Raw genomic sequence first — 26,496 nt, 5'->3', positions numbered from 1 at the left:
GCGTGGCTTAAATAAATTTTCAGTTAACCAAAAATCGCCAGTTTCGCTCAAAGCGTCCCCACGTTCACATCGTCGTCGACGCCAGTTGCGGAGCTCGCACCAAAAGCGCAGTAGATTGACTGAGCCGATACCGATCCCCAAGCAACGCGCGCTATCACACATCCATCCATAACACACAGAAATTGTTATATAATTTCTTACATTTTTGCTTGTGAAATTTCGATCATTTGCGCGTACCTCCCCCCCTCTACCCAGTGCCAGTGCGTGAAACGAATCAAAAAGTGAGTTGAGGGGATCAGAATTTTGCCATGGGACATACGAGCAGTTGGTAAAAGGATTTAGGAGTGGGGTACACATGCTCGGTAAAAGAAAAGCTTACCCGTGCAGCAGGCAAAGAAAAACTTTCGCTTTCACTCTTGGCACAGACAGACGGGGGGCTGTCTGTAGTTGCGCATGCGCTGACGCTGACGCTATTGCGGCATGCGTCGTTTGCTTGGCTTAACCTACTACCTCTTAGGATTCGTTCGCGTGTGTGGGGCGGCAGGGAAGAAGTTCGAGACATTAAGTTCGAGACCGAGACCGAGACTTTGACCTACGATCATGGATCAGGTCCCTGGGAGTGAGCTGGGAGGCATCAATTAACAGGCGCAAGCACAACTAACTATTGAGCCATTGCTGTTGATGGTTTCCCAAGCGATGAGTGTCGCACTCAATTACTATATTACGAGTGTAGCCAAGCCAGCTTTTGTGGCTTTGTTCGGTGTCTTAATTGTGAAACCAACACCAAAAGGCCTGGCAAGGTCTTGTCCCCCGATGTTGGCCAACGCCATAAAACGCAATGTGGATGGAAACACACATATAAATGCAAGTTGTGCTGCGTCCGTGGGGCTGGCTTAGTACTCGTATAAATATTCATGGCAAGTACTTTTATTGTGCAACGCCCATGGACGTGGACGTGGACGTGGACGTGATTTCCTCTGGTCAACCTCGGCTGCAGTGCTGCTTCTAGAAGTCTGCGTGGAGTGGAATCAAATGCCAAATGCCAGCCAGATACTAGATCTAGACATATCTATCTATCTATCTAATGGAGTCGCAGGCGTTTCGCCTGACCCACAGAATAGCCTTGGGACGTGCTGTGACTTGTAATCCCAGATGAGGCGTTAATGAAGCCCGCTGATTACAGTTCGAACTTCGAATAATAGATTCTGTGAGATCATTTTGACACATGAATACAAATCGCTACTCATGCGCCGAACATTAGGGTTCTGGCCCAGACGAGCTCGGCCCGTACAATGCACCAGACCAGACCAGGCCAGCCCACTCATCCGTAATTGAGGCAAATGCAATCTATACGATAATACGGAAAGGAAAATGAAAATTAAAATGCAAATGCAAATCGGTTGAGAGTCGTAAAATCGAAATTGAGCCAAAGCAAACGAATTGCCAATGGGGCACGGTCATGGGGTGGGATTGAGCAAGTAATATCTTACTTTGGAGGAAGAGTATGGATAGAGTTAGTGTGTGGAGCACAAACCTGTTTTGAGCGTCTTTTTTTTGGTGCCCTGCACTCTCCGCCACTCCGCCACTCCACCTTTCCGCTCTTAATGCTGGACTTATGTGACGTACGTATAAACGTACTTTGGCTGTGGCTAGGTTTTATGCTGTGATGTAACCATCAGGCTAATTGGCAGAGCGGATGCCCAAAGAGCAAAAAAAAAAAAAAGAAGCAACAAAGTTACGAACGAATCGCATGTTTACAGCCATCGCCGCATCTTCATCTTCATCTTCATCTGCGCTGCTGTCTGTCCCCATAAATGATCGAGTTGCCACAATCCATTGCCATTCGCATTCGCATTCCCATTTCCATTTCCATTCCCCTGAATGGGGGTATACTTATGTGTACGATATATGTATACATAGGTATGCAATAAATTGAGCGTATTCAAAGCAGGGCATGTTACACGTTTAATTTTACAACAGAGCCTGACTGAACTGAACTGAACTGAACTGACTGAACTGACTGACGGACAGTTCGTTTGTTGTACGTTGAAAACTGTGTGAAGGCCATGAAAGTGGAAAAAACTTGATTTCGAATCGTCTAGATATGGCATGGCTATGTGCTGGTGGTGCTGCTGGTGCTGGTGGTGCTGGTGCTGGTGGTGACTCGTAAACAGTTTGTTGACCAAAAATAGTTGGTCTCTTTGGTGTTTATTTAGTGGCTGTGGACTTAAGCAGCAGCAGCAGCAGCAGCAGGCAAGGAGGGCTTTCATTGAGGCAAACCAAGTCAAACACGTAATTATAGGGCAGTTACCCATCCACATCCACATCCACATCCACATCCAGTCCATCTCTCTTTTGACCTTCGTTTAATGGTTTTGGATGGGTTTTGGATGGGTTTTGGATGGATAGAAATTTAAATGCCGATTAAATGACAACACAACAGAGCCCATGCCCAGCCACACAGCAGCAGCAGAGATCGAACGATAGCCGCTTTCATATGCAAAACAAAACCAAACTGGCGGCCTGGCCAGGGCCTGGGCCTGGGCCTGGCCTGTTTTTGGGTCACGGTCAATGGAACCAGAAAACAGCTGGAAAGTTACGGAAATGATACGCCGTCGTCGTCGTCGTCGTCGTCGCCGCCTTCAGATTAGCCAACAAAAAGAGACATCATGCATATTCAAATCGATTGTGGGCATCATCATCATCATCATCTTCAGCTGGAGACCCACACAAGCCATTGCACTCCTCCATGCCCATGCCCATGCCCCATGACATCCAAGACTTGGGGCTGCACAATACGAGTAGTCAAGTATTTCCATAGGTAGATAGATGTAGGCTAGTAAACTGTGGTGACCCTTGAGAGTTCGATGATTTTTAGCGTGTTTCGGGGTTGAGCAAGCGGACTCAGCGGACACCACACCACAATGTGGTCTGTGGCCTGTGTCTGTGCTCAAGGCCGACCAGCCAATTAGTTGATCAAGAAAATTAATAGCCAATGCGATTTTAACCAACAATCAACATTTTTGTTGCTTAGTGCTCGAAACAGAGGTGCTGCAACAACCGAAACTCAATGGCCCCATGGCCAGCGGTGGCGACTACGATTATCCGTATGTGTGCGGCCTCAGTGCCGACATGAAGGTGGTGGCCAAGGAGGAGCTGCACGAGGACGAGAATATACGTCGACAGGCGCTCGCCCAGTTCCGCGAGTGGATCGACAAGCATCCGCATATCAGGAAATGCCGCACCGATGCCGTCTTCCTGCTGCGCTTTCTACGCACAAAAAAGTTCTCTGTGCCGTCGGCCTGCGAGATGCTCGAGCGTTATCTGACCATTCGCCAGCTGTTCCCGCAGTGGTTCCAGCATCTGGACATCAATGATCCGGCCATAAATGAGATATTCGAGAATGGGTACCTGGTGCCGCTGCCGCAGCGGGATGCCATCGGGCGTCAGGTCATCTTCTCGGTGGCCGCTAAGTTCGATCCCTACAAGGTACGACCCTCGTGGCACCATTGCTCTCCTACTCTTTGCATATTTTGATTGAAAAACTTGAATTTCTTTTCAGTTCACTTCTGTGCAAATGGCCCGTGTGCACAGTCTCATTTGCGAGGCCCTGCTGGACGACGAGGACTCGCAGGTGGCTGGATACGTGTACATCAACGACGAGAGTGGCATGAATATGGGATTTGTCAGCCTGTGGTCGCTGACCGATCTACGCAGCATCGTCAAGTGCATCCAGAACTCGACACCCATGCGGCACAAGGAGACCCACTTTGTCAACATACCCCACTACGCCAACAGAATCATAGAGCTGGGCGTATCCATGCTCAGCGACAAGCTAAAGAAGCGCATTATCGTAAGTCCAATGCCGCCATTGCACATTCCCAGTCCGCGCTAAGCTCGCTTTATTCCCGTCGTATCCATAGGTCCACAAAAATGTCGATGCCCTGTCAAAGTCGAAGATAGATCCTGCCATCCTACCCAAGGAATATGGCGGCACTGTTCCCATGGCGGAGATGATTGCCCAATTCAAACAGAAGCTGCTGCAGCGCCGTGCTGCCATTCTCGCCCTGGACGACATGCGCATCGAGATCACCAAGGATGCGGCCAATTTTGCGGGCAATGACATCGGCGACCTGGACGCCGGAGTCGTTGGTAGTTTTAGGAAGCTGGAAGTGGACTAGGCAACCCTCGGAAGGACTCTGATCGTAGGCTAAGCTAGGATTAGGTCACATTACCATTGAGACAACTGACAAATACGCGCGGGCATGCACACTTTTCGTACCTATTTAATGCATTAACACTAAATTATATTTTGTAACCGCTAAAACAGTTGAGAACTCTCTGCGGACACCGATTGCCAGGCGGCGGTAAAGGGGTATCGCCACAGGACAAAAGTTGCAGTTGAGTTTTCGAGTTGTATCTTCGATCCATGCGTTATGCACTGTTACAAACAAAATGTCTATTTAAATATATATGTATATATTCTTGTGAATTTGAATTATTTGAATCGTTCTGGATATTTCATTTTGTATTCGTTGCATACCCGTTAATTATTCCGGGTAAGCGGGTAGATATAGAAAGCAGAAAACAGTTCCGCAAGTGGACTCCAAAACGGGTCCGAAAATATGATTGGGATCAGGGCCCTTAAATTCAGACACTTTATGGAGTTCCTTATGGATATTACCCATAAGTGGAAGTGGATCCATAAAATAGTTAATGCATTGTACTACTATAATGCGTACCAGGAAATTTTAAATTTAAAAGCTAGCATTTCGTATGACAGACAGCTCACCCGACCCGTTGGGCAGGGGTCGTGAGTAGGGTGTATGGTGCCATTGAAGACATACTGATTCGGTTGTTGAGCGCAATCCGTGCTAAACTGATCCACTTATGGGTACATTTACAGCCGGCACGAGGAGGGTTATGTTGTTCTGCGGGTAACACACAAAGCCGCAGGGAACGAGGCGTGCCGTTCCAGCGATCGTAATTAGTTCGTGTCTGAAGAAGTAGTTGCTCTTTTGTAGCGCGATAACGGTGACACAGTCGTCGGCCCCCCGCCCCACTCCGGTCGCCCCGAGAGAATCTTAGTGCATTCTAAAGCAACAAGAGAAGAGAGCTCTCCGGACAAAAGTTCTTTTGCCTGTGCTGGTGTGTGTGTGTGTGTGTGCGGTGTATCCATACTTGCGGACGTGAGAATGTGTGTCGGCATTATGATTGTACGTTTATTATATGGCCGCAATGCGAAGTAATTTTCAAGTAAACTTTTCAGTTGAATCGGAGCGCGCGAGCATGAGCATCATACCGAGAGTGGGCCCCGCTGCTCCAATCTTAATTTAAGTTGTTAATTTTCGCGCTCAGTGCCTGTGCTAAATGACCTTAAGTGATTCTCGACCTACCTGTAGGTAGAAGCCCGCGAGCTGAGTAATTCCAGTAGTAACGCGATCCACTCTCTGGAACGGCAGAGTGTCAGAGAGTGCATCATGATTTGAGCCGATGCACAATTAAAATCTAAGAATTGTTTATATGTTTTGTTTTCTATTGGGGAGAATCATCGCGTATCCACAAGTATCTGTAATTCCAATCGTCACGATTTATTGACACGAGCAGTTTACTTAGCAAGTAAATGAGCGGAGAGCAAGACCAAGACCAAGAGCGAGAGCGAGAGAGTGTTTTATACTCACACACACACACACACAATATCCAACCGAAAGCTTTGGCCAAACAGCTGTTTCAGTGTACGAATTAAGCTTTGGGGTTTATTGCTCTCTGAGCATGTGACACTGGCTGCACTTTCCAGCCGGAGAGATAGAGACCCACCACCACCACACCACCTCCTCTCTTCAAAGGTAGCTCCGATTTTTATCAGCACGAAGTACGAGTCACACAGATAAGGAGGAGCCGGCGGGTGTTAAGTCATTTCGGAAATTTATCGTTACTTTGCGCAATCGAATGGGAAGGGAGAACGACGAACACGACCCGTAATGCAGTGCGTAGTCGAGTAGAAACCCCATTGGAGCAACAATCATGAATAAGCTGCGATCCCTGCTGCCGGGCCAACAGACGCCCTCTCAGGCCTCCAACCGCCACTCTGTGGTGCTGGAACCGGAGATTGGCTTTCAGATCACCATCGATACCGCTGGCGGCGAGAGTGCAGCCAAGAACTCAACGGCGGTGCCAGAACTCAATGTCCATCTGATAGCCGCCCGACATCTTCCCTCCCTGTTCGGCTTCAAGATCGTCCAGGGCTATTTAATTAAGGTAATGATGATTAACTAGCTTCGATATCGTTTGAATGACTCTCATTGTGCTGCTATTCAGGTGAAGCTATTTCCCGGAACGAAGCGCTTGGACAGCAGCATTCAAACCAACACGTGGCCAAAGTTCAATGAAAACTTCAAGTTTCCACTGGTTCCAGACATTAAGTAAGAACTATGGCCCGCTTTTCCGCCCGCCAGTCAAATTAAAAGTCTCATCAATCAGATCTTCACTGAAACATGGCTCCGCACGGGACATGCTGTCCCGCCGTTCCACCAATACCCACCAGACGACTCCCGCGAATCACTTACCCGAGCCCGACGAACTTTTTGCCGGCCAATTTGTGGTCTTCACTGTGTACGCGCTCCTGGAATTACCTGCCGCAGTGAGTCAGTCAGTGAGTGATCCGCCCCGTCCTCGGCTAACATTCATATTTTAACAGAGTTTCAATCGCTTTAACAAGACATACCGCTCGCTGAAGGAAAGGAGCTCCAATTTTGTGCAGCGCCTGGTTGAGTCCTCGCCGGGTAGTACGCCCAACGAATCCAAGCCCGAAACTCTTGGCAAGCCAAACGAAGGCAAGTCGAAGAAGAAGTCTGACAATCCAAGGGATGCCATGCCACCGCTGACCATCAGTGAGTCCCGCCGGAACATAGGTGAGTGTGTCGGAGTGGGCATTCCATTCTTCGAATTTTCTCCAATCGGTTTTCCTTCAGGTTCCGTCACTTGCTACCTGGAGCCCAAGCTTTTTAAGCGGAATGCACGAACTGGTTGCTATTCCTCGGAAGAGCTGTGGCTTCCCATCAAAGATATAACGACGACAGTCTCCAAAACATCGTCCACCAGCAACAACAACAACAATAACACTGTAAGTTAGAAAGAAAGACATAATTACTCGTATGAGTGTTACCAAATAACCTGACCCCAACTTGTGTTGACACGGAGCCACAGCCCCCCCGCACCACGCCCCTAGAGTGTTGTTTTTCAACGTAATGGAGATGTACCTTAATTGTGCAGAGTGAAAGCTGCCTCCGATTGCTTGCAGTTGGGCAAACAAAACAAATTTTGGAATGGCAACAGCTAAATTAATTGTCGCACTTTATTTTCAGCTTAATAACTCACCCAAAGGCGTTGTCGAGCTGGCCCTCGAGGTGCGCGATCTCGGCGCGGGGCAGACACCAGGCGAAGGCGGCGAAGCAGAGACTCCTTTCGCGACGCCAACTCCTGCAGCAGGTCCTGCATCGAACAATTGGCAGCGGATGACCGCCGAGATGAAGCGGAAGATGGGCATGAGCAATGCCAGCAGTGCCGAGTCCGGCAGATACGTGCTACGCGTGACGACCACGCGCATGCGCTGCTCCAACAAAGTCAAGGATGAGCTGGAGGCCACGGCCAGTGCGGGTGTCTACGTGAAGACCACTGCATTTGAGCATGGCATCTACATCGATGCCTGGAAGTCGCCCAGCTTCTTCCCGTCACTGTCCACCAAGTGGGACGATGGCACGGACGCCAATGAGGGAACCATAGCCATTCCGTTGCGGAGTCTGGGTCAGCTGGAGAACATTGTCGTACGGGTTACGCTGGCCACCAAGAAGATGGGCAAGAAACTGGTCCTTGGCACGGTACTGATCGGAGGGGATCGTGCCGGTGACACGGGCTCGGAGCAGATGCGTCTCATCCGGGAGACTCCGCCCGGCGAGCGGGTGGCTGCATGGCACTGCTACCACTAGTGGCGCACCAGCTCCTGCTCCAGTCCCAGACGAAAGCCAAGCAATTCCATGCCAATCTTCCAATGTTAATAGCGTACGTTTTAGCCAATTAATATCCAAATCAAAGTGTAGTTTTCAACGCAGTACACACACGTGTGTCTACTGTTCGATCGTAAAATTATTAAATTTAATTGTAAACACTAAAGTATTTCATCGGGAAAGTTGGTTCATTTCTCATCGTCGACGGCGTGTAACACAGCAGCAGCGGCAGCAGCGGCAGCGGCAGCAGAAGATGATCCGCACAGGCAGCAAAGAAACAGACAGACAGACAGACATACCGACACACATATGTGTGTGTGTGTGTGTGCCCTGGTCGGGGTTTTTCGCTTTGGAAGCTACTATACAAAAAATCAAATAATACGTACGGTACGTACAATTTTCTCACTATTCCAACGCACTGTGCACGGCCGAAATGTGTGTGGAAAAAGTCGTCGTCGCATATGGGACGTTTTTTTTTTTTTGTGTTCAGCTCGGTGCGAGCATTGGAATCGCGTCCGCTCAGTTCTCGAGAAGCCGTCGGTTGGATCGGATCGGTGTTGTGTGTGTGCTACTGTGGTGTGGAGTTATGAGAGGCAACGCAACGCAACGCACCTACGGATCGGCAATTCTTGTGTTTGGTGGCTGTGCCGCTGATTTTCCAATGTAAAAATAAAAATGAAAATGCTGCTCAAATCTGTATAAAAAGTGTCCCGTCTAGTGCGCGCGAAGCTTTTGGAGCCGTTTGAGAATATTGAAGAAACATCTAGAGTTATTTTCCAGGTAAACTTTGGGCAAATCGAATCCGTTTTGAATTGGAATTACCTTCAAAGTGCACCTCCAAAGAGTCACCAAAGTTGCGTATCGAAGTGCAAATGCCGCCCCTGATCTATGTATGACATAAAACGTTTCATTCATGACAACAATCTGTGTTCGAATATATGCTATATGTGGATCGTGGATCTGCATTCATGCGAACTCTGATGCACACACACATGCACATGCATATACATATGTATGTACATATGTACATGCTCTCGTCTGTGTGCTTAAAATGCGTTTAATTCATCTGCTGAAAATGGGCTGCTGCACTGTTCTGGGGGTGTTTGGGGTGAGGTGGAGGCAGAGCCAGAGCCAGAGCCAGAGGCAGGGGCAATCTTTGTGATGGCATCTCGCCGACGAATCTGCTGCGGCAGTGTGCCTGCCTGCCCCGCCAGTCGAAGCATGATTTATTTTCAAACAACTTCCGCTAAAGTTAGTCGCCGCAGAACCAAAATTTACATAGTGTAATGCGTAGCCCAATACAAAAGAAATTGAAAACGGCTGCCGCCGACGACGACTAATAAATTAAGAGAACCCGAATCTGTGACGCGATTTCGGCCACCGCTGCCCACGGGCCACGGGCTGCCTGCTGCCCACCGCTGCCCACTAGAGATAGACAAAAGCTAACGAAGCTCGATCTTTCGGTAATCGGTGCGTCATTAAAAATTGCATTTCGTTAAACGGGGGCGCCCGCGTACCTGCAACTGCAACGCAGCTCGCCGCGACAGCTGCTCGGTCCAACCAGACACTGTGGCTGGCTGGCTGAATGGCTGAATGGCTGGCGGCCGGCTAGAGATCGGGTGAAAAATAAGCACACATCCCACCAGTGGACGCTTAGCCAACGCATCTGTGGAAGTTGTTGATCTCTGGCCAAATCCAAATTTGTACATTTCATTCATAAAAAGAGACGCGGCGAGCAGAGCAGAGCGCGTAGTGTTTCCAAACAAAATACCCGCCACGGGGGCACAGCTACAGCTATAGCTACAACCCATTGACCGACCACATGCTGCGAAGGTGTGGGTGGCGGCAGGGCCAGAAGATGGGTTGCAAGATCGTGTTTGGTTTATGCTGGGCGTTGGGGTTAGGTGGGATCAAGTAAACATATTCATTTATTTATGAGCACTCTCGCCCATTAGATATACTCAAAAGTATGCAAAAAAAAAACAACAAAACAAAAAAAAGGTGGGATAATTTGATAAACGGACATTTGGCTTCCGAACCGAGCCACCGAGCCACCGAGCCACCGAGCCACAGGCATTTTGTGCCAACATCTGGGTAATATGCGATAATTTTATGGTGCGAGTATTTATGAAGCCAAGTCGACGCGTCGACCCCGTCATAGTTGATTTTTAATCGCACTTTGTCAAGGTAAGGCACAGAGCGCTGTGCTCTGTGCTGTGGTGGCGATGATGCCAGTGCCGAAGGTGGAGGCGGAGGCGTCTGCGGGTCGCCAGCGGTTTGTTTACCCGGACAGATCTCAGATCGCAGATCGCAGAACGGGAGGGAGATATCGGGCGGCTCACTGCCGGAGAGGAGACTTCTGTTTGCTGCTCTGTTTGCTATGCGGACGCATCGTGTTCTAATTTAAGAATCCGCGTCGCTCCACGCACACACAAATGTACTATTTCCGTCTGCTATATGACAATTAGGGTGGACTCTTGCAGTTCTCCATCCCACCACTTGATCCTGGATATATGCACATATATCTTAGATTATAATAAACAGATCTAGTTCTAACCATATCCAGTCGTTTATATTCTCTGTTCGAAATGTGATTATTTTTTCTTTGTATATATGTATTTCCGTGGTTAATATGCCGGGTTAATATCCACCCTAATGCATAGCCATATATCGTCAGGTGTATGAATAGTTTTCTAGCGCTTTGTTTGTTGTGGAATTTTATTTCCAACCGGCGAAAACATTCTTCACCTCACAGCAGGCGGGCAGCGTTACCCAATATCATCTTATTGGATTTGCTTATTGGATGGGAGCGCTGACACAACACCCATAGAAATTTCTCAAGTGTTCTACGAGTATTTATTTTACTTGTGGAAATTGTACACCCCATGACTGATTGATAAATAGGGGAAATCGGTTTAGTTTTCACAGAACTGAACAGAGCAGAACAACAAACAGCACAACTTATGGGAAACCTGGTCCGGGAGTGTATGCATTTTTTGGTCATTGCGGAAGAACCAGAATCCGCCAAGTGGTGAGAGATGTGCAGCCAGCAGCCGCCGGCAGCCTGTCCTTAATGGGGGGCGGGAGCTGGTTTTTGCGCATCTGACCTTATATGCACAACCTCTCTCCGGAGAGGAGATGTGTATGTACTTGGGTTGCCATCTGAATATGGTCAACATTCAGTGTTGACGTAAGATCGATGTACATACGCGTGAACCAACAGGCTTGTGCTCATTGCTGGTTGCTGGTTGCTGGTTGCCTCTGCTGGTTCTGGGACTACTTAAAATTCCACAGTGGTGCAGTTGGGATTCAAAAACGGTGAGAAGCGGGAGGGGAGGTACTAGCATCAGAGCATTAGTTTTGCCAGACAGAGAAAAGCACTCGCATATCTCACAACCCCACAGCATCAGCATCATCCCAATGCTGTGCCTTTGAAAATGGATATACATATACGTATGTATGTACATAGTTTATCTTTATGTTTTCAATTTTCCTAGCTTCCCCATGCTGCTTGTAATTAGTACATGTATGAGTATGTAGCTAATTAATTTTCACTTTCTGGCCCACGCTTTTGATCGCTCTGGGCCTAAGGTCTCATACAAGTTCAAAATGTTTTCCTTTGTAGTGGGACTCGGCGGCATTGGCATCGTTTAATTGTGTGCAGTGTGGGGCGGAGCAGACTTCTTGGATTGCTTTACTTTGACGCAAATGAGTCGCTTAGTTCGGGTAAATTAGGCAAATGAATTGGCACTTAAAAGCATGTCAGAGGAGGATGAATCCATACCAGCCCGGTTCCCCACCGCACCGCTGCGAGCCACAAGTACAGGTTCAAGTACAAGTGATCCACATACGTGAAAGTATTATGCATACATAGGTATTACTTATATAAGATAATTGGGACAACTGTTGCAAGACCAGTAGCATTGCTCTCGCTGTTCGCCACAGTTGTGCAATGGGAAGAAACTTCCCTAAGTGAAGATTGCATTTTAATCTTACTTTAAAGTGCGGAAACTTCAGTTCTTTAATTTCTTTTTCTATTAGCCCTACAGAGCATTTCATATACGTCCCTTGGTGGGACGGTCTATTGTTCAACGCATCGAAGCCGAGATCCAAAACAATCGAGCATGAAAGTAATGTGCTATATTTTTGAATTCCTGACAGTTGTGCAGCTGCTGGCTGAAACTCAGGTGAGTCTATTGATTATCCCCCACACCGATCGGCCACCCACTTGACCTAGCTATATGTATATTACGTCAACTCGAAACAATTCCATTCCCTTGGGAACATTGTGTGTGTCAGTGTGTGTACTTCTAACAATTGCAAGGTCAATTACCGCGTCCAAATTAGTCGCACTCTCGCTTTTTTTTTGTTTTTTTTTGTTTTTTGCTTTTTGTTATTGTTGATTGAGAAACGATACCCAGAGTTATACGCGTACTCGTATGTAGGTTGAAAATCGAGTCCGGAACGATGTCAGTCTCCTTGAGCTTGAGGCGGTTACGGGGGCATTGCATGTGGTTTGTATTTCCGCATGATTTCATGAGAATTTCGCAGTTTCGGCGTTCCCCCCTAAATTTACATATTCCACGAAATTGGATAGACGGCCATGACCTACGGGGGATTTTACTAGATCGTACTGGATCGTATACAAATGATTATTTATTATTGGGAGGAAATGCTTTGATTTTACATTAATTGGCCAAGACAGCTGGGATTCCAGGAACGATACTTGGGTGCTTGCATTTGTTTTCCATTAAATTTCAAGAATAAATTACTTAAATTAGCAATATTCCGTTTTGATGGCATACTTTTGGGTAGCAATACCACAGAAAGTCTGTAAGCAACTATTATACAGGGATAGGGATAGGGATAGGGATAGTATAGGGATACGGCTGCCGTCGAAGCCTATTTTCGACTTGGGATGTAGGGATCGTCAGCTCTGCCGTATGCTATTTATAGCGCCCGACGGCGACGGCGACGGCGACGGGCGGCGCATCGCATCGCGTCGCATTTAGGAACTGGAGAGTACTTCGTCTCGGAGATCCCAATGCAGAAGGCAGACACCGAACTGTCGAGAGCAATGACACTTCAAATAAAAAGCGGCGACATCTCGCCAGTGCCATTGTCTGATTTATGGCAGATGGGTGAGGCGCATGTTCGGAGGCTGCTCAGGCGGGTGCTGAAATGGGAGTCCCGAACTGCAAGCTGTGGGTTGGCAGATCACATTACACGTCCCATAAAACAGGAAACCGAAGCCTTGCTCCGCTGGCTGGTAATCGAAATGCTTTTTGCCCTTCAGAGTGGTCACGTCCAAGAGGCGAAAAGGTCCATTAATGCAGAGATACGCGACGCACTGGGCCACCATCATCGCTCGTACCATGGCTCCCACTGGATCGATGGCAAGCGGGTCCACCGGATGCGTATGCCCCACCAGCGCTGGAGTGGCCGGCGACGGTCGATCAACCACCATCAGCATCAGCATCAGCCCTTCAGCCGCTGGACCCAGTGGACGCCGTGTGACGAGGAGTGCGTCAAGCGACGGGAGCGATACTGCAAGGCGAAGCGGCGTTGCGGTCACACCAAGCACGTGGAGCAGAGCAAGTGTCGACGGTGAGTAGAGTGGAGTCCGGAGTCTGGAGTCTGGAGTCTTAATGGGGAGATAAGATATTTAAGGTGTAATCCATTGCAGCTGCCATCCTGCGCCACCTCCCATGAAGGTGAGGGAATGGCATCAGCCAATGGCCAGAGAGCCGCTGCACGTCCAGCAGGAGCATCAAGGCCAGCCGTCGATAATCATCAATGCAGCGGCTGCTGCCTCAAGTGGTCCATCGGCTAGTCACATGGCAGCACCACCCACAGCACCACCCACCAACCACTGGGCAAGTCCTCCCCACGATTCGGTGGAGGTGGTGCACAGGGGGCCATCGCATCGGCCCAAAGTGGTGTACAGCGAGGCGGAAGAGGATGAGGAACAGGAGTCCGATGAAGATTCGGAATACTCCGGAGAGCGCGGCGACTTCTATGTGCTCAAGCACAGCCGGCACAGGCGCAGACAACGCCCCAGGAAGCGTCCCCAAAGGATTAAAAAGCCGAACTACTCCCACGAAGACGATGATTTTGATGATTATCTGGAGCCAAGGGCGCTGCGGCCACGGAACATGATTGTGGATAGCAGCGGCGGCTTGGAGGGTGACATTTTCCAGTACGAGGACTTTGACCTCGAGCAGGAGACCCTCGAACCGGAATCGGAGGAGTACGTTGACCTCCGCAACGACAGTTTGGCCCAGTCGCCGAAGGAGCGATACACGCCGGACGGACTCATTCCACGCCGCCGACGCATTTACTCCAAGTGGAGCCGCTGGAGCAAGTGCACTCCGAAGTGCACCACGCGCCGCTACAAGTAAGTCGGAGCCAGCCCCGGGCAAAGTCCTCGCTAATCCCTGGCTACTTTTCGTTCCCTCAGAAAGTGTCGCATCAACGAGCAGTGCGGCCGCGAGGTGCTCCGCGAGATCGCCTACTGCTACACGGAGGGCAGCTTCTGCCAGCAGTGGCTGCAGACGCAGTTTCAGAAGAATCCCGCCTATGAGACGAGGCCTGGCCCCGCCTCGGCGCCCATCATGCAGCGCAGGCAGTCGGACGCCGCGCTCAACAGGCTGACGAACAACGAACTGGGCGTAATCATGACCAGCAAGGGCTATCGTGGGCCAGAGTACACGCCGATCAAGCTCCACTGCGGCATTGCGCGCAGCGGCAGTGGGAGTGGCAGTGGGCGCCGCAACATGAACAACATGCTGAAGATCATTGGGGGCAAGGTGGCGCGCAAGGGGGAGTGGCCGTGGCAGGTGGCCATCCTGAATCGCTTCAAGGAGGCCTTCTGCGGAGGCACGCTCGTCGCCCCCAGCTGGGTCCTAACCGCCGCCCACTGTGTGCGGAAGGTGCTCTATGTACGCCTTGGTGGGTACTCGAAGAAGAATTAATGCTCCGACAGCTAACTATCTGATTTGTCCCAACAGGGGAGCACAATCTGGACTATGAGGACGGTTCCGAGGTGCAGCTGCGGGTGCTCAAGAGCTTCAAACATCCGAACTTTGACAGGCGTACGGTGGACAGCGATGTGGCACTGCTAAGGTGGGTAGAAAATGCGCATGGCAACTTCTTGAATCTTTAATCTGTCTCTGTCTCTCTCTCTCTGGGAAAAGGCTGCCTAGGCCAGCCAATGCCACCACCTGGATTGGCTACTCCTGCCTGCCGCGACCCTTTCAGGCTCTGCCCAAGAACGTCGACTGCACGGTGATCGGTTGGGGCAAGCGTCGCAACCACGATGCGGCGGGCACCAGCGTGCTGCACAAAGCGAATGTGCCCATTATCCCCATGGACAACTGTCGCAACGTCTACCACGACTACACCATCACAAAGGTACTCATCCATATGCAGGATAGGATGGTTCGTATTTGGGTATTAATGAATTTTATTTCGGGCAGAATATGTTTTGCGCCGGCCATCGCCGCGGACACATCGACACCTGTGCCGGGGACTCGGGCGGGCCGCTACTGTGCCGTGACACAACCAAGCCCAACCAGCCGTGGACCATCTTCGGCATCACCTCCTTCGGCGATGGGTGCGCCAAGCGCAACAAATTCGGAATATATGCCAGGGTGCCGAACTACGTGGACTGGGTGTGGTCCGTGGTTAACTGCAATGGCAACTGCAAGATGCAGTAGGATTGATTGATTGATGCTTGCCTTGCGGGGCCTTGCGTCCGATCTGTTGCAGAGGCTGTGAACGATTAATGTATACTTTAAGTGCCTTAGGATCCCATGAGGTAAACCCTCAGACTACATGCTAGATGTTCCCTAAATAAGTCCCATTAGGTTTATTCGAAAATCCAAACGACGTTTCGACTGGAGAACAGGACTGGCTGCGGTCCGGGCTCTATCCATATTGTACATACTCGAAAATAAATGTTTTTTCTCGCTCCCAACTTTATGTTATATGTTAAAAAGTTATATATCTCGTGTATCTCCCATAAGCTAACATTAGTTACAAACTAACCTAAGAACATGCAGAAATCTGAGATTCCCCCCATGTACTTAGCCACTTTTAATGAGCGTTTCGTTTCTTGTATATTTAAGACATCAAATCAAATCAATGTGTAAATAATGCAAGTATTTTTCAAGAATTTTCAGCCCGTCTAATAAGTATTTTAATTATCGATTAACCAAACTGAGTAGAATCGTATCCATTAAGTGATGATGTCGGGCTTAATGGGCTGAAACCCGTTTAGTTCCGAAAACAAACAAAATCAAAATGTGCGATTTATGGCTATGGAACAGCGTTCAAGGTTGCGCCCAAAGAGATCCAAACAGAAGTAAACTAGTATGTAATAAAATTCCGTAAGAATTCTGGTTCTGCTGTCCGGCTATCGTTTCCCGAGATGATATGTAAAACAGATGAATGACTGGCGCAGGAGGAGGTGGAGGTGGAGGTGGGAAATACCAAAGATCGAAAGAAATGTACATTACGCATTAGTTTATATTTATTGGTGTTAAATGCCGCACACTTTTGTTTCCACAATAAAACTATTTAACGTGACCTCTATACACATTCTTTTTGTTTTGTTTTTCTACCACTACGAGTACACAATTGATTATAAAAACAAACGATCACAAGAGAGAGAGGTGAGTGCGTGCGTGCGCACACTTGCAAATAATAGTATATCTGTATATAAAAACATTCCGTACAAAGATCTACATATATGTATAAGGGGGGGGGGGGGGGGAGGCTGGCTGGCTGGCTGGCTGAACCCACCAACCAACCGATTGGCATCTCAGCTGCCTATTTATCAGTCAACATGTAGTGCAGCGCCACCGACGTCAGCAGCACCAGAAGAGCAACCGCAATGCCCACCATATAGAGGCTGCGCGACAGCTCCGGCTTTGGCATCGAGCTGGCCATGCTGCGCGTGTCGTCTGCTTGGTCTTGGCTCGTCTGGATGGGTACATCGTCCGGCAGACCCTCGGCATCCATGCCAATTGCTTCGGGGTCCAGTTCTACGTCCAGTATTTGCTTGGCTTGTGCCACAACCACGGTGGGGGCCTCACCACGGAACAGGTATTCGGAGAACTGCACAGTGACGCCGCCAGATGTGCTGGGGCCCTCTGAGGGCAGGCTGAAGAACACTCGACGGGGCGGCTCGCTTATAAAGATGGCTTCGCTGGTGGCGTATGGGTCCGTGAGGCCATCGCAGTAGACTTGGATGCGCGTGGTCAATGAGCGCAGAATGTCATCGCGCAGAAAGCGCTTCGCATCCGCGATGCTGTTGCGTGGACTGCAAAAGATGCGCGTGGTGATGATGCCGCTCGTGCGCAGAGTGCCGTTAAATTCGCGCACCTTTAATGTCTGTGGGCTTGGCGAGCTGACACTTCACCGGCAGCAAAATGCTGGCACGAATGATCTCAGATCCGCCAAGGAATCCTTGAGAGTTCAGCAAATGCAGAGCCTCCGATGCCTCCGATGACGGGGTTGTAGCGTTACTCGATGCCGCCTTGAGTTTCTCCTCTTTGCTTTTCCTCTTCTTGATGTACGTCTGCAGGTCGATGGTGTCCTCGACGATCTCGTTCTGCAGAAACACCTCGCTGACGAGAATGTTTTTGCGAAATGCCAGAATAATATTCTGAAACTGGTCCTCAATGTTGATCCGACGCGCCGTATTCACAATGGGTAGGATGTCTTCCAAGTCGTACATGCACTCCAGCTGTATCCACTCGAACGGCTTCTCCACAAACTTGTACTCCATGTTGGAGAAGGTACCGCCGCTGTCAAGGAGCAACATTGATAAAGTTTCGCATTAGTCCGTCGAATAAGGCAAAAATAACCAAAAGCAAAACTACAACAAATACAATATAACGATATTATGGGATGGGCTAGGACATAAAATGCATTCCGAGAAATCAGAATTGTAAGGATTGAACAGGGCAAAGAAAACTACATAAAGGCACGCCTAGAGATGCGAAAACGATTCATAATAATTGGCTAATGTTATGAAGATTTGATTGGACATATGTATGCAAATTCGAGTAGTTATTTACCATATGATGCATTTTATGTTTGCCGTAAAATACGTTTTCTTGCAATGTCTATTTAATACGTATGTATGTATGTGTAAGCAATTCGTTTGGTAAAAGAAAAGATACACCGTGAATATTCAGAGTGGCTCAACGACTGACCCCGCCATTTGGGGCTGGCCCAAAGGCGGGCGGAGCGTTGCTGGTTACTACTTACTTGCCGTAGGTGTAACTCTTGCACAGCACTTGCTTGTTGGCCAAGGAGTACGAGAGGAATACGTAGTCGCTCTGCGCCACATCGGTGGTGTATATCCCCAAAGACTTATTGCTTTTCAATAGAATGCTGCAGAGAAAGAGAAAGCATTCAGCCGGATTTCCTATGGATTTCACCATCTGAACTCACTCGTAGACATCAGAGAACAGTTTTTTGGCCGTCTTTATTTCGGAGCTCTGGTCAGTGGTTGAGGCAACGAAGATTCCTGCAGAGCAACACACATTTTACACATTGTACTCCGCCCACAGTGGGCGCGCAAGCATACATACCGATGACGTCAAATGAGCCGGGACACATTTTGCTTGCGCTCAGCCATTGGGAGGCCAACGCCTGCGAACTGATGTCGCTTATGGTCAGTCCGACCTCAGTCAGGTCCTCCAGATCGGCATCTTCTTCGTTATTTCTGGCCAAATGGACTACAAACGTTTTGGACAGATCGGCTTGCTGGCATTGCGGGGGAGGGGAAGGGCAGAGTGAGCCGTGGACAACAAACAAATCTACGTGGCGTCGGTGGTGCACTTACATGGCCGATGATGATGCCGTACGAGAACCGGTGCTCCTGTGCGCATTTCTCCAAGTAGAGCTCATCCGCCTTGCTTAGGAGTAGTGTGCGCATGGTAAAAAAAGGAATTACCTTTTTAATTTATTTAATTAAATTGAGTCCCAAATTTGTCAGCACGGCACGGTATTATTTAGGCAAACATTGACATATTTGTGTACATCTATCGGTAATTGTACATCTCTAGAAACTGTTACTCACAAAAGGTATCATCTCTAGCGAACTGGCGGTTATTTTTTAAATGGGAGTAACAATGTTGCCACATCAGTGAAATGTGTTGTGGCACTACAAAATTATTCAATCAAATAATAATTCAACATAATTTAAATCCCTCGCTTGAGGGAAATTTATCACTACCATCTGTGGGGGGAACGAGATTTTTATACTTCTATCGGTAATTTTGCACCCCTAGAAACTGCTACCTGCAAGACGGGCCATCTCTAGCAACCTGCGGTTTAATTTCAAATACGATTGATGAATGAAATTTACCTTTCTGGCTCTCAAATTTACAGAAATTAAAAATTAACCATAAATTAAATACCCCTTGAAGGGAAGTCCCTAAATTAGTGCCTCACCTGCATCTGCTGCATCTGTGGTGTGATTGCACCAGCTATAAGAAATCCTCCTTAAGACCTCAGCATGTGTGCCACCCAACTGGTCCCGTGGTCAAGTGTCTTGTGGACTATGGAGCGAACGGACGCGATCGGTAATCGAATTAGGTAAACAAACACTCCATAAGGCGGGCGTACGTTGATAATGTGTGCATAAGCAAATAGGAGACGAGGCGGGCAGCGATTGCGCCGGTGGTGATGACGGGGCCAAATCAAAACCAAATGAAATTTTACGTTTAGGTGGTCGCCAACGGCTGTGAGCCATCTGCTTGTGTGAATGCTTGATTGTTGAAGTGCCACTCGATGGGGCGAGGGCGCACGCTACTCTCCAGCGTCTCCGGGCTGATCTGATCGCTGGCGTCTTATTTACTTAGTAAATTATTCCTGTTCGATTGTTTGCGTTTGCTCTGGATCTCTGGCACAAAAGACCCTCGAACGTCATCGTCAGCAGCCCCATCGTTGTCGTTGTCATTGTCGTTGTAGTCGTTGGTTCATTCATTCATGATTTGCCTTTCACAAATTTGATTTGTATGTACGGCTCCGATGTGTGCCATAAATGTGCATTTTGCATTCGAACATATATATGTACATATGTATATGTATGTACTCGTAGTATATACAGCAGTATTCAGCAGTTCTGATCAGCTTAGTGAGACATCTCATTATCGACGGTTCTCCCGACGATGCATTCTCCATTTATGTGTACATGCATCCCGTTTCACTTGCAGATTTATTTCCATCTTCTGCTGATACTTTTGCTTCTGCTGGTCCAGGAATCGGGCAGGTAATTGCTTTTTAACTCGACATTCAGTCCCGTCTGCCGTCTCCCCCAGCCACACTCCCATCCATCACTACGCCGGGAGCCACTCAATTCGTAAGCTTTGATGCGATTTGGCTTCTGTGCAGCCTCCTCGACTCGACTGTGTGTTCTGTGTGGGGCTCGTTGATCTGATCACGCCATGTGTAGTTTAGTTGCAGTTTCGATTCACATCGGATTGCTTTGCCCAGGCAGCGCATCAATCATCCATCACGCACCCAGAGACAACGACCTAGCTTCGCAAAACGTGTCTACCTGCATATACTGCCAGTACATACAGATGTATGTACATACATATGCATATTCATTTATCAAAGCTACAGTCGTGATGTTTGTGTATATAGAGAAACGGAGTTGAGGCTGTAAGGGTCTTTGTACAGACATATGTACATTTTAAATTGGAGAGAAATTTATACGCAATATAAGTTCTAGTCTATTCCATATACTTCAGTTTGTTTTTGGATAAACTAATTACATGTAAATACATAAGTATACGTTTTATGCCGACTATGCGGCTTAGTGCATGTCAAACAACCCCTTATTCCCGACCTTGAACGGACAATCGAATTAAACATTTTTTGAAATCAAAAGATTCGAGATATTTGGAATAACGTTAAACATCTGAATCATGACTGTTTTTTTGAGTAATTTATTGATTTTTCAACTTCTTTAAGAATTTCTGTTGCATGCAAGCCATTAAGACCGTAAATGGAATTTTAAAACTGTTAAGAACTTAATACAAAAAAAATATAGTCAGATATCTGCTGGCTTACAGTTTCCTTGATCGAAAACTTTACTCAAGCGGAACAAATTCTTTATTTTCAATCTACTTACAAATGGAATTAATGGAATAAACTGTGTCGACCATTTAATCTATGGTTTTTTTATCGAAGAAATACGGAATACTTACAGTTTAAAATTTCATAAAGATGGGGGAGAAGACTGCAATTTAGATTCTATTATTCCAATTTCATGATTCCTAGATTTATCCGATGGAGGCACTTAGGCTGTCACTTAAGCGTTGCCTCGTTAAATGGAGTCAGAATTGATCCAATTAACTGTCAACACAGATCGATGTAATATCCAGATGTAAGCCGATGTAAAACTATATCTTTGATTCCATTCAAAAAGCTCAGGAGATTTAGAAAATGGTTCCAATGGCTCGTAAGTATCTAACGCCCAATGCCTGAATGCAGCTAATTAGGGGAACTGAAGCTGAAGTACACTCCGCACAACACACCGCTGCGCTCACGCTCCCTCCTCCCCTTGTCGGCGACGAGTCGGTAATCGTTTGATTTGTGAGCGCGCAACTACACCCATTGGCAGAGTAGAGTTGTCCCGCTCGCACGCTAGCGACGGCCTCAACGGCCGCCATTATGAAAGTCCAGTGGCGGAAAACCGGTCGACGCTGCGCTGCAGATTGCACTCAAACATTGAGTGAGAGGGCAAACTGGCTCTTCCAGGTGGAACTAACTGACTGCCAGGTGAAATTCGAGCCGAGAGAAAACGAAACGAGCCGAGTCTAGCGACCAAAGCGAGACAAACGAACCGACAGTTTGCTCTCGGCCGCGCACAACGAAACAACAAAAATTTGCTTGAAACTTGACGGGTTGGCGCTTTTAACCGATTTCAGTAAAAGTTCCGTTCGAACATACAAACATAAGCTTTAAGGGCAAGATTTCTTTCCAACTAACTGTTTCGCGGACAGTGATGTGCAGTGAAATAATGTTCCGTGCTCAGAGTGTCAGTGAGCCGTCGAAGAGGAAGTGAGGAGCAGGAGCAGGAGAGCGGGAAAGAGAGAGAGAGCCTGATATTGCTCTGAATTAAAGTGACTTCCGTTCCACTAGCCGTGGGATTGATCCATAATCGATATCCGCGTACGCGTCCGCGTCCTCTTCTATGATTGTGATTGTGACTACGTTGTGACTACTGGTGTTGTGAACGTAACGCGAACTGCAATAAAATATTAATAAATATATAGAAACCCAAATAAAAATCTAAGCGAATAGACCCCGATTCTTAGACATGTTGATAGAGCCGACTTTGAACCGTGACCTTGGCTCGCTTACTGTTGCAAATTCTGGCTTCTCGGCCGCGCACTGGAAAATGGAGCCCCATCCCCAACGAATGACATCGCTGGCCCCGCATGCCTCCAGTGGTAAGTAGTAAATAAATAGCCGCCCCGACGGCTAATGCCCCACTTGTGTGTATCTCCTGTCCGAATTTGGTGCGTAATTAGTCTTCACATGGATCATTGATTCGCTCTCTCCTGTGGTCTTTGTTCGATCAAAATAACTCGTTTTGTTTCGTTTCATTTGATTTGCGGCACAATTGATGGCCAACATATAGCTTAAAAATATTTACTCGGACAACACAACGCGCCGAGTGAAAAGCGCCTTTAAACGCTAATTGACAATTATGGGGAGGGGGTGGACCAGGGCGGAGTGCTGCTCAAGCCGAAAGATACGTACGTTCATAGTATTGTGACTGATAGTCAATATTTATATAGTATTCTGTCGAATTAGCGTAATTCACAGACTTTCAGGCAGCTGAGCACATACCAAAATTTTTAATTTCCCCCTTTGTTTTGGCCGCAAATTGTACGCGCGAGGCACATTTCAATTAAATTGATAAATCCGCCCGCCCTGCCAAGCAGATTGCGATTGCGATTGCGATTGCGTGGGATGTCGACTCCATTTTGGCATTAGTTTCGATGGAGAATCGCCATTGGAACTGGCACTGCCACACTGCCATCCGTCAGTCACCATCATTGGCTTCAGTTTCGGTCCCAGTTCAGATCAGTCAACACAATTAACGGCTAATTTATCATAATTAACCATTGTGGTTGGGAGACAGCAGCAGCAGCAACAGCAGCAGCACAGCGGCTACAACAGCCAGCCCCGGAATAATGATGACAATGGCCAATTATCATTCGATTCCATTCGTTCAATTGCAGTAGCGGCAGCAGCAGCAGCAGCGGCGGCGGCGGCGGCGTCAGCAGCAGCAGCGACAACCACGTCGCCTCCATCTGTGCAAATACCGCCGGGCTTTGGCGCTGGTGGGGGCACAGCCGGCAGCAGTGGCGGTCCAACGGCTGGGCCGGGTAGCACGCTTGGCACATTGATGTCGCAACACCGCCTCCTGGAGTTCTCCCGCTTTGGTGGCCTGCGTGGCTACGACATTGCCCAGCACATGCTGACGCAGCAGGGAGCAGTCTCCAAGTTATTGGGTAAGTACACACTACTCAGATACTGGGATACTGGGACCCTCTGACACTGCGAGACCCTTTCAATCGGATAACTAATAGGCACTTTGTTTTCGATTTGTTTGCTAATTTTGATGATAAACATGTTATTATCCTTGTCCAAAAGTCGTCCCTATCAGCCCTACCATTCCGAGTCGAGTGGAGTGGAGTCCCCTTTCCGTACCTTGTGTGTGTGTGTGTGTGTGTTAATTTAGCCACTTAAAATTGCATAAACTCGCTGGCTGGTGGTGGCTAAAGACCGCAGGCTCATTAATCAAAATGCGGCGTATTTCTGGTTTTGGGTACGGGCTCTGTTCGGCTCGGCTCGGCTTTCGGGGTAGCTGCGTGCTGCGGCAGAGTGGCAGAACATAGCAATACTTCTCACCCCTCACTTGCTCTGCAATTGTTGTTAATGTCGATGGCGATGGCGATGGTTGATAAAGCTATTAAGGCCGAGGGATAAGCCAGCCAAGGGGCCAGGGGCCAGCCAGCCAGCCAGGCATCATTCAGGACACATAAGTCATCAGATCCGCGCTTGCAATCCATAAATCCATTTGTCTCATGGTTTTCGCTCTTCCAGGCTCCCTGCGACCGCCGGGCCTAATTGGTGGCTCAAAGCCGAAGGTAGCCACGCCAACGGTCGTCTCCAAAATCGAGCAGTACAAGCGGGAGAACCCCACGATCTTCGCCTGGGAGATACGCGAGCGACTGATCTCCGAAGGTAAGATAATTGGCGGCAAAGTTCCCCTCCCCTACCGACCCACACGATAATCCAAGCTCCGATTGGAGCTGCTCTGATTGATCACTGATTGATCGGCGGCAGCGGCGGCGGCGGCCGTCTTTGAGTCGCTCCCCGCCACACAATCTCGATCTCGATTTCGACTTACCGCTAATTGTGCCCTCCCGCCATGCAGGTGTCTGCACGAATGCCACCGCCCCGTCGGTGAGCAGCATCAATCGCATCCTGCGCAACCGGGCCGCCGAGCGGGTGGCCACCGAGTTTGCTCGCACCGCCGCCTATGGCCTGTACCCGCCCCATCCGCATCCATACGGCAGCTTCACCTGGCATCCGGCCGGCAATATTGGAGGCGGCCAATCGGTGCCTGGTCCGCCGCCGCCCTCGTCCCTCTGGTCTGTGGCGGCTCCCACGTTGGCCAATCTGCCGCCCAGCGCCGGCAGCTCGGTCTCTGCCCCGAACTGTGGATCCCTGAGCTCGGCTCACCTCATGGCCAGTGCTGCGCCCCCGAACAGAGCCATTTCGCCGGGCTCTGGCAGCCACGATACGCTGGAGTCCGCGGACGAGAATCGCCACATCGACTCTGACTATTTGGACGACGACGACGAGCCCAAGTTCCGGCGCAATCGGACGACCTTCAGCCCCGAGCAGCTGGAGGAGCTGGAGAAGGAGTTCGACAAGAGCCACTACCCGTGCGTGAGCACCCGCGAGAGGCTGTCGAGTCGCACGAGTCTGAGCGAGGCGCGAGTCCAGGTGAGTGGAGGGATTGCCCATGACGGGGTTACAGCGTCTTGACTTTTGTGTCGTCTCCTCCATCGATAGGTTTGGTTCTCGAACCGCCGGGCCAAGTGGCGTCGCCATCAGCGCATGAATCTGCTCAAGCGGCAGCGATCCAGTCCCGCGAATCCGCTGCACTCGCAGCAATCGAACGACGCACCGGCCAGCTCTCCTACGCCCAGCAATCACAGCAGCGCCTCAGCCTCGGCGGCTTCTGTGGGTGGTGGAGGAGGAGGAGGAGCCCCTGCTCCGCCCCAGCAGTCGCTTTCCATCTGCTCAGAGCACTCGCCGCAGGCACCGCCCCCATCCGGGATACTGCACCCACTGCACGGGCCGCCCGGAGGCCATCATCACCACCATCCACTGCACCTGCCAACACATCCTGCGGCTCTGCAGCTCCTCAGCCACTACCATCAGCAGCAGCAGCAACAGCAACAGCAGCAGCAGCTCAGCTTTCTCCCACGGGAGTTGGGGGCTGCGGATCGGCCGCCAGCCACCTGTCGATGGGGGGAGAGCGCAGCGCCTTCCGGAGTCTGGTGAGCTCCCCGTCCGCGGCAGCCTTTCTGGGCCTGGCCCGCCAGTATGCGGTGGCCGCATCGCTGACGGTGGCCGAGGAGCAGCGCTCGCGGATGCACTATTCCTCCTCCTCCGGTATGGGATCTGGTCCGGAGGGCGGCGGCCCTGGCAGTGGGAGTGGCACAGCCGGCTCAACCATGACCGTGGACAACTCGTCGTCCGACTCGGATGAAGAGATCAACGTGCACGACGATTCCGATGCTGAAATCGAGTCGCCGGCGGCAAAGGTGGCCCGCCTGTCATCCTCCGATGGGTCGGCGACGCTGCAGTTCCTAAAGCATGACCGCTAGCGGGACATGCGGACAGCGGCAAGCCGTGATCTGTGATCTGTGATCCGGCGGCAGAGTCTAATTGAAAACCTGAGTTGTGTGCGCGTTTGTGATTGACAGCGACGTAGGCTGAACTACGTGGAATGGTCGAAGGGTGGAATGGTGGAATGATGGAATGGGATGGTGGGTACGGTACCCAGGGCGGTCGCAGGCGGATCCGTGCGTGTCGCGGACAGAAACATGAGACGCGAGACTACATTGTAGACGAAACAAATCGAAAACCAAAGTTAAAATGCTGCTCACCTAGTTGGCTGCGGTTCGGGGTTCTGCCACGGACACTAGCAACAGCAACAGCAGCAGCAGCAAGAGAGAGAGCAACAATAGTAGGGCGGCATTTGTGTGTGGACACGCTTTAGATTAACTGAAATTGTAACTAATACTTACTACTACGAGTATGTGCACGCTTGTCCCATTTAATGCACATTTCCATCTGCATAATAGATAGGTACGAATGCGAATGCGAATGCCAATGTGAATTCAAGTACATACTCGCATGGGTATAATTATTA

The 26,496-nt window shown here is 49.3% G+C and overlaps 5 protein-coding genes across 6 annotated transcripts; 4 read left to right on the top strand and 1 right to left on the bottom strand.

The window, feature by feature from the left end:
• The first annotated feature begins 51 nt into the window (after nt 1-51).
• LOC111076024 (clavesin-1) lies at nt 52-4,481 on the top strand. Its single transcript, XM_022369603.2, has 4 exons — nt 52-281; nt 3,035-3,489; nt 3,563-3,853; nt 3,924-4,481. Coding segments are annotated over exons 1-4 (1,005 nt in total). The 5' UTR covers nt 52-280; the 3' UTR covers nt 4,182-4,481.
• An 800-nt stretch (nt 4,482-5,281) lies between these two features.
• Nucleotides 5,282-8,165, top strand: LOC111076022. Of its 2 annotated transcripts, none has more exons than XM_022369599.2 (6): nt 5,282-6,258; nt 6,319-6,422; nt 6,481-6,652; nt 6,719-6,911; nt 6,972-7,123; nt 7,365-8,165. In XM_022369599.2, exons 1-6 carry the CDS (start codon nt 6,025-6,027, stop codon nt 7,983-7,985), a joined length of 1,476 nt encoding a protein of 491 aa, XP_022225291.2. In that variant the 5' UTR covers nt 5,282-6,024; the 3' UTR covers nt 7,986-8,165. The 2 variants fall into 2 exon arrangements, with proteins under 2 accessions (XP_022225291.2, XP_022225290.2); XM_022369598.2 differs by having other exon boundaries at nt 5,283-6,258; nt 6,481-6,640; nt 6,698-6,911.
• Nucleotides 8,166-8,271: 106 nt separating this feature from the next.
• On the top strand, nt 8,272-16,143 carry LOC111076021. Its single transcript, XM_022369597.2, has 8 exons — nt 8,272-8,783; nt 12,045-12,190; nt 13,300-13,610; nt 13,690-14,400; nt 14,464-14,954; nt 15,014-15,128; nt 15,200-15,416; nt 15,482-16,143. Exons 2-8 carry the CDS (start codon nt 12,128-12,130, stop codon nt 15,719-15,721), a joined length of 2,148 nt encoding a protein of 715 aa, XP_022225289.2. The 5' UTR covers nt 8,272-8,783; nt 12,045-12,127; the 3' UTR covers nt 15,722-16,143.
• A 371-nt stretch (nt 16,144-16,514) lies between these two features.
• LOC111076023 (protein odr-4 homolog) lies at nt 16,515-19,058 on the bottom strand. Its single transcript, XM_022369602.2, is given in 6 exon segments — nt 16,515-17,393; nt 17,395-17,815; nt 18,282-18,407; nt 18,468-18,543; nt 18,608-18,782; nt 18,862-19,058. Coding segments are annotated over 6 exon segments (1,449 nt in total). The 5' UTR covers nt 18,955-19,058; the 3' UTR covers nt 16,515-16,835.
• Nucleotides 19,059-21,875: 2,817 nt separating this feature from the next.
• LOC111076020 (paired box protein Pax-6) lies at nt 21,876-26,175 on the top strand. Its single transcript, XM_022369596.2, is given in 6 exon segments — nt 21,876-22,483; nt 23,282-23,554; nt 24,150-24,290; nt 24,484-25,058; nt 25,128-25,527; nt 25,530-26,175. Coding segments are annotated over 6 exon segments (1,941 nt in total). The 5' UTR covers nt 21,876-22,350; the 3' UTR covers nt 25,949-26,175.
• The last annotated feature ends 321 nt before the right edge of the window (nt 26,176-26,496 follow it).

Source organism: Drosophila obscura, unplaced genomic scaffold (assembly GCF_018151105.1).
Source record: "Drosophila obscura isolate BZ-5 IFL unplaced genomic scaffold, ASM1815110v1 contig_170, whole genome shotgun sequence".
In the NCBI taxonomy this organism is placed as follows: Eukaryota; Metazoa; Arthropoda; class Insecta; order Diptera; family Drosophilidae; genus Drosophila; species Drosophila obscura.
Note: the sequence above shows the minus strand (reverse complement) of the source record. Positions and strands in the feature narration are given on the sequence as shown.

Coding starts and splice junctions, on each gene's coding strand:
- LOC111076024 (XM_022369603.2), top strand. Junction 3,490..3,562: donor CTAAGTTCGATCCCTACAAG/GTACGACCCTCG, acceptor ATTTCTTTTCAG/TTCACTTCTGTGCAAATGGC. Junction 3,854..3,923: donor AGCTAAAGAAGCGCATTATC/GTAAGTCCAATG, acceptor TCGTATCCATAG/GTCCACAAAAATGTCGATGC.
- LOC111076022 (XM_022369598.2), top strand. CDS start 6,025: ATGAATAAGCTGCGATCCCTGCTGCCGGGCCAACAGACGCCCTCTCAG. Junction 6,423..6,480: donor CCACTGGTTCCAGACATTAA/GTAAGAACTATG, acceptor CTCATCAATCAG/ATCTTCACTGAAACATGGCT. Junction 6,641..6,697: donor TCCTGGAATTACCTGCCGCA/GTGAGTCAGTCA, acceptor ATATTTTAACAG/AGTTTCAATCGCTTTAACAA.
- LOC111076021 (XM_022369597.2), top strand. CDS start 12,128: ATGAAAGTAATGTGCTATATTTTTGAATTCCTGACAGTTGTGCAGCTG. Junction 14,401..14,463: donor TGCACCACGCGCCGCTACAA/GTAAGTCGGAGC, acceptor TCGTTCCCTCAG/AAAGTGTCGCATCAACGAGC. Junction 15,417..15,481: donor ACGACTACACCATCACAAAG/GTACTCATCCAT, acceptor TATTTCGGGCAG/AATATGTTTTGCGCCGGCCA.